This window comes from Gossypium arboreum, chromosome 13, assembly GCF_025698485.1.
Source record: "Gossypium arboreum isolate Shixiya-1 chromosome 13, ASM2569848v2, whole genome shotgun sequence".
Taxonomy (NCBI): Eukaryota; Viridiplantae; Streptophyta; class Magnoliopsida; order Malvales; family Malvaceae; genus Gossypium; species Gossypium arboreum.
This window is the reverse complement of record NC_069082.1, coordinates 115,807,421-115,814,718: the sequence shown is the minus strand read 5'-3', so window position 1 is coordinate 115,814,718 and position 7,298 is coordinate 115,807,421. Positions and strand designations below refer to the sequence as shown.

The window sequence follows — 7,298 nt, the reverse complement described above, 5'->3', positions numbered from 1 at the left end:
AAATAGTCTTTTTCTTTTATTTGATACCTTTTTAAATTTTGGGTTTTCGACCTATGAGAATGAATATTATTTTGGTGTCAAACTTCAGAGATAAATGCTTTTTTTTTTGTTGTTGTTGTCAATAAAATTCATCATCTCAAGAAAAGTTACAAAAGTTACAAAAAAGAGAACCAAGTAGCCATGAAGACAAGAATCAAACATAACAAAAAGAACAAAGAGAAGAGCAATAGAATAGCAACAGGAATTTCTCGAATTCGATCACAATCCCCCAAGGTCAACAAGAACCGATACAAGATAGATATCCCTGTCATTAGGAATAAATAAGGACCAGGCCGAAAGTCAAAGCGTTTTAAACTAGGCGACAACCACAAGTAACATCCTCTACTGCCTTGGTAGTGGCCATCGTTTTATTCCTATTGCTGTACGGAGACACATGATATCAGTTCACTTCAGCAACATCAGCACCAGGCACAACACCAAACTGAACCGCCTAAGAACTAAAATCATCAAAGCAACTTAACCAGACAGAAACAACATAACCAGAGACCCAGTCAAATGCCATCGGAGGAGGCCTGAGTTCAATGTCCTTCCATTCCGAGCTCTCAATCCCCAGACATCATTAACGCTTCAAGCAGTGATGATGATGGCCAAGAGCAAGAAACGACTCAAAAAACCATAAGAATCTGGAGAAGCTTTAGGCAATGATGATGATAACCAATAGCAAGAAGGGACTCGGAAAAGCATAAGAATTTGGAGAAGCCAAGCCAAAGGCCTTGCGCCAAGAAATTTAATATTACAAGTTCTTTCTATCTATATATATACTAGATTTAGTGGGTGAAAAATTTATGCAACAAAAACAAATTGATATATACTAGACAATAGAGAAAGAGCTGATTATCATTTTAGCATAGAAGCTCAGTTTTATTTTAAATAAATTAATATTCCACCTAAATTACCTTTTTAATTTTTATTCAAAATCATCAAGAGACCTATAAAATGTTATAAAATAAAGTTAAAATTTTGAAATGTATAATTTCTAAAATTCAACGTTTACAGTCATAAACAATTCTCAATCTTCAGCAATATACCAAATAATTTCTATAATACAAATTCAATCCTTATGTATTCATTCAGTTCACACTTATTTTTCAAGTAATAATTTAGAACAATAATACTTAATAATAGAACAATAAGAAACAATTTGAACAGTCCTGCACAAACCACTAGATCGAAGCATTTTTAACCTGTAATATTATATTTCTATGTATAAAATTAAAACTCAAGAGGATCACATACATATATAGACTATAGGTGTATAAGATTTGTATAAAAAACAGCATAGATATGAAGGAGAAAAACTATATATGATAATTCAGCAATATAGAAAGAGAAAGAACCTTTAATTCTGAACAAACTCAAGTAGAATCCAACACCTTACCAGGCTCCAGTAAGAAACGAATTGCAGTCTAGGATGGAAAATTTCCGGTGGCCTGCTGGCGATAGACTGATGATGATGATGACGATGTTGCACTTGCATGGTCGACAATGGGAAGGCAAGGATCATAATGGTTATCATCCTTTAGCTCCTGTTTGATCCCATGGAACCTAGCAGCATTCTCTTTGAACTGTTGCCCTGGAAGGAAAGAGTGAATTGGAGCAGCTGGTTTTCCACCATTATTGATATCAAAACCAGCCAAAGAAAGATTTGCAGATGTTGGGAGATTCAATGGCATCGAAATTGGAAAATTTGGAACTGTTGAGGCAATTGAGCCAGGTGAACGTGTAGAAATGCAGTTTGGGTTCAGTCCAAAGGTGCCATAAGGAATAGCTTTCTGTAAGGAAGGAAACTTCATTTGGTAAACAGAAGCCAGAGAAGCAGTCCCAAGCTTCATCTCATTGCTGAAATCCCCAAGAAAACTGGGTCTCATATATTCATTTTTGAATTCGGGCTTTCGATCAAAAGGAGGTGCAATATCCTGGATTGGTGTTTCAGGCTTTAGAACATGAGAATTTCTGGATAATGCCAGAGCAGCTTGACTGTTGGGCACTGCTGGGGGTAAATTACAAGCACTTGAGTTAACATGACTGCTGCTTCTGGCTGCTGGAACTTCATGATTGTGTTTTCCATCATATGTCGTGAGCACGCATTTTAGATTGTGAGAAGCTCTTTCCACATGCTTTCTCACAGGACATCCGGGACTTGTACATTTGTAATAGCTCCTATTAGACAACAAAATGTTTTAAAATAGGATTGTTCATTTTCAATTTCCCCTGCATCTTTGGATGGTTCATTTAGCTTCACATGCAAAAGAAATGAGACAGAGCAAGAAAGAGACGACTGACAAGTTTTGGTACCTAGGATTAGGGTTTCCTTTGACAACCTTCTGTCCATACTTCCTCCATCGATAACCATCATCGAGTATATCCACTTCACTTTCTATTTGCACAACAACTCTGGGTTCACGGAGAGCCCCAGATGCCACATTCATCTCAGTCGAGCACGATTCTGTCTTCCTGTAATGGGAAGTGGATAACAATGCAAAATATATGTTAGTAAAAACTACTAGCCTTAGCCCTAGGATACATTCATTAACATGTAAAATAATACCTTCTTTTTGACTCAGACTCATCATCATTAGCTGCATCATCACAGAGTGATATACTTCCCTGGGTAGCCCTATCATCATTATCATCATCATTACTAGCAAGTGTTGATGAAAACTCTGGAGTATCAGCAGATTCAAAAACACCAACTGATTTTCCTTGGGCAGTTGATAGTGGATCAGAAAGATCAGTTATAACAGACGTTGAGGATGTTCTTTCGAGGCCATCGGCTCTCAAATCAGATCCAAGCTTAATATCCTTTGAACCTGCTTGGGTATTTTTCCAAATTAAACCACTTTCAACTTTGACACAAGTTCCATTGCCTTCAGCACTCTCTGACATTTCATTAGACGATGAAGAGGATCCAAGTGATGGGCGACAAGGCTGAGGCTTTGGGTGATTATGAGCACCCTTGTATATAATTTCAGTAATTTGGCCATCAAGTGAACGCTCTACCTTCTTCTTCACTTGACAATTTGGATGGGTACATTTATAGTAGCTTCTTGGATATTCACTACCCTTTACCTGTTTCTGCCCATACTTCCTCCAGTTATATCCATCTTCTGATGTTCTTGCTGTTCCCGCTGTGGTGTTTGTTCCCTTTGGATCACTTTCTGAAAGATTTGTGCTGACATTTTGTCCGTTGAAAGGAACTTTCTGCATTGACGTTCGATCACCAGCCAATTCAGAAGGATGGCATCCCAGATTAACATTATCATTCACAATGTTATTTAAAACTTTGACTTCGGCGACTGAATCTGCTGCAAAACTCCTTGAAGTAGCTTCTTTGGAAAATTCCGCAGGAAATTCAAAATCCAAAGGTGTACCCAAATGGACAAGAGGCTGATAATCGACCTCGGCCCTCTGAACTAGATTCAAAGAGGAAGAAACCTACACAAATAAAATCAATCATTAACAGAAACTCTTATATATGGAACACCTAAATATGCATGTGACAGGTGAAAGGGACTGCAGCTGATTATTATATCAGGTTTTATTAAGAGTTTTAGTTTTATTTATTTTCTCTATTATATTGGTTTTTTTTTTTTTCCTTCATAAACTCTAAGTTAGGAATTCTATTAGGACTCTTTCCTTTGTTATTAACAGTCTATTAAAGGCTGCCAATATGAAATAAAGAGGGAGGCAATTATTCTATAAAAAATAAACGTTACTTTCAGAGGGGGTTTAGTCAAGGACGAGTCTGCCTCTTCTAGTAACCATAGGTCGGAGCAAGAATTCTTTCTCGTCTAGACCTGTGACTAGATCATACGCTAAGGCGCATAACAGAATCTCAATCATAAAAAAGAACATATGTGATGGATGTTAGACATTAATTACTCTACAAATGAACTGCAGGATGATGTCACTCCCATAATGATATGATCAAGCATCTCAATCATGATGAAGAACTGTGATGGATGTTAGACATCAATTCCACTGGAATGAACTGCAGGATTACAATATTATCTAACAAAAGTAGTTTTCCTCCTAATGCTAAAAAATGAAAGTCAGGTTAATCAGAACAGACGAACAATCCACATGCAAACTGAATTTGGATGTGATTAACTAGGCCAATCAACTTACAACCACAGTGAACAAAGATAACACTCTGAGCTATCTACCAGCTGAATTCCACTTCAGCCAAACTTCTCAACGAAGGATAGTTTTACCAGCACAAATAGCACCTCGTATTCCTATCCTATTTTAACAACCTTAAAGTATTGCATCTGAGGATGCTCAAGACTAACTCTTAAACCCAAAATGAACAAAAACTGACAATAATAGGGCAGTTTCTTCAAACATAAAAGAGAAGGAATTAATCTCATGGAGAGATGTAGAAATCTAACCAAAAGAAAAAGTTCGTAGTTTTATTGCAGAATGAATATGACCTTCATCCCTAAAACTGGTCTTTCATAAAGAAATGAGAAAATATGTCAAAGCAAGCCAAAAAATTCATGATTATAAAGTTGAAGTAACAAATGAATGTTGAAAATCAAGACATAGAAGTCATGATCATAAATTTTTGCCAATTCAGTTTTCAAATCTGGAACCCACAGCAGGGATTAAACTTTATGACAAATTACGCCTAGAATAGAAGGAACTCACCTGATCTTCTAAACTAGAAAAGCTTGGCTGGGAATCCATACTTTGTGGTTTAAATGTGAAGGAAGGAGCTATTTTGCTGCCTCTTTCTGTGTTGCTAACACTCAGCACTTGACCATCCTGATTGAGAGTGGGTACTGGAAAAGTTCCAGTGGTGGGAGATCCCTATATTGGAAACAGAAGTCATCAAGGACCATGTTTGTGGGAAAATCTATAGCTAAACATGGAACAAGAATTTCAAGAGGTTAATTACTCTGCCAGTTAAAAATGATTCAGTTTTCTTTGGTTTGTGTATGATGATCTTATTTAAACAGTTTAGACAACCAATTTAACATATTAAAGGAATGTTTTTCTTTTTCTTTTTAATTATGACAGATAAAACTCAATGTAGAAAAAATATGACCCAGATCGACGAGAACTTAATAGTTATTAAAGCTTTCTAACATGCTTCACTTAATTTATTTGAGCTTCATGATTGCCAAAAAAGAAAAGAACTTCTTTAAATAAACCTGAATAAGTTGTTCAGAGTTCAGATCAAATAAAATCAAGTAAGACTGTCATCAACAAAACCCGAAATTAGTAACCCTTTATTAGCATTCCAGTGAAGGGTACTGCCAGACAACCAAAGTATTTCCTTGGAGGCTAATATTTGAGGCCGTCAATGTCAGAAAGAAACTGAAATAGTTATACACTGATGTAACTCAAAACCTATGAATGCAATAGCAAATGCCTGATTTGTATACAGCCATATGCCATGGTTTTTCGCATTATAAGAACATTTTGAGGTTTCTTTCTTTCTTTCTTTTTATTCACTTTCTGTTTCTTACAGACGTGCTAACAAGTAAAATCAAACAGTTCTAAAATCAGATTCCATTAGAACTCAACATGAGAAATTATCTCCTCTAGCCCAACTGGAGTTGTTAAATTCAAGAAGCGATTAGCAGGTGAAACATAGATTTAAAAAGTAAAACATGTAGCAATCTTTTAGTCCGATTCTATAGCTAAAAGACAATGCCACTTTTAATATGATTAGCTCTATAGTACAGTAAAATCACGTATTCAGTTCACAAACTAATTAGGAAAATCCAATTTTTAATTCTAGGAAAATATTACAATTTTAGTTCATAAACTAATCGAAAAAAAGTATCAAAAATGTCAGCAACGAAACACAGCTTAAAAGATGACACCTTTGCCACTAAAAACGAAGCATGATTCTGTGACGATCATAACAAAATGCTTCATTGTTTTCATTAATATTGCTTCCACAACATTCAAAGCTTTATCATGAAAAATTATTAAATGAGAAAAAATTAATATATAATAAAAAAAAAGACGGAAAAAAAATGGTACCTGAGCGTTGGGCAACATAATAGGAGAATCCAACAACGCCGTGGGGCTAATGCCAGGAGGGATAGTAAGATAAGGCAAACGGACCGGCGGGGAGGCCAATGGGCTAGTGGAGGCCCGAAATCTCGCTGTATTTATCTTATCCACCTTGAATCCGCACGTTGCCGCCCTCCTCTCCGCAATGCTGACGCCTGACTTACCACCATCGACACCTCCGTCTCCGTCTCCGCCTCCACATCCATGATCGACGGTTTCCGATTCACCATTACCGTCATCAGCCGTAACGGATTCTTGGCGGTTTGTGAAAACGGTTATATTGTGGTCCATGGCAAAGATTAAAAAAAAAGAAGGGAGTGTTTACAAAAAAAAAAAAAAGAGAGCAATCAGCAGCGATTTAAGAATTAGGATTTGGATTTTACAATGATTAAAAAATGAAAATCAAGAAAAAAAAACAAAATAAAATTTTGATACGGTGAAGTTCAGCTGTGTGTAGCTGAAATGTTCTTAGAGAAACGTTTTTCAGAAACTTTTCAAGTTTTGAATTGAAATAGAAAATCTTGAAAGAAAATAAAAAATTCTGGTCCGGTTCACCGGTTCTTTTATGTGATTTTTTTGCCTTTACTTACCATAAAAGATAACTTATTATTATATTTCCTTTTTAAATTACATTATTACCATAATTAGAATGGGAAACCAAAATTTTAAAAAAATAACGTCAAAATCATTTTTTTTAATTTCATATTGACTGCAAATATAATATTAAATATTTTATTCAATTTTTAAGGATATATATTAAAATTACACATCAACTTTGATTTAATGCGTTTCAAATTTATACATAATATTTTAAATTGATTTAATTTTCACAAACTACTAATTTCATTATTGATATAACATCATTTTGTGTTTACATATTACATACACAAATAATTATACATATATTATATAAAAATTGATGTATTCACTTCTTTAAATGTGTATAATTGAATCAAATAGTAGTTTTATGTATGTGTTTGAACCAAAATCAACGTTTAATGTGTATAATTGCACAAAATCATAGTTCATGTATCAAATTGCATATTGAATCAAAGTTCATGTATAATTTTGATATTTACTTCAAGTTATAAAGAGTGATGTTTTTTAATTACATCATTTTTTTAGTTTTATTTTATTTTATAATATATTTTATAATATATTAAGGGTAACAATTGGAGACTTTACAAACAAGTCGAGGGTGTGACAGA

General features: G+C 34.7%; 1 protein-coding gene across 2 annotated transcripts; it reads right to left on the bottom strand.

Annotated features, from left to right (window-relative positions):
• Positions 1 to 208: 208 nt before the first annotated feature.
• Positions 209 to 6,674, bottom strand: LOC108461470 (WRKY transcription factor SUSIBA2). Of its 2 annotated transcripts, XM_017761325.2 has the most exons (6): positions 6,058 to 6,640; positions 4,711 to 4,872; positions 2,609 to 3,495; positions 2,356 to 2,514; positions 1,439 to 2,220; positions 209 to 772 (listed from the first exon to the last, which is right to left on the bottom strand). In XM_017761325.2, the coding sequence occupies exons 1-5, from the start codon at positions 6,379 to 6,381 to the stop codon at positions 1,467 to 1,469; spliced, it is 2,286 nt and encodes a 761-aa protein (XP_017616814.1). In that variant the 5' UTR covers positions 6,382 to 6,640; the 3' UTR covers positions 209 to 772; positions 1,439 to 1,466. The 2 variants fall into 2 exon arrangements, with proteins under 2 accessions (XP_017616814.1, XP_052879752.1); XM_053023792.1 differs by having other exon boundaries at positions 209 to 2,220; positions 6,058 to 6,674.
• Between the last annotated feature and the right edge of the window lie 624 nt (positions 6,675 to 7,298).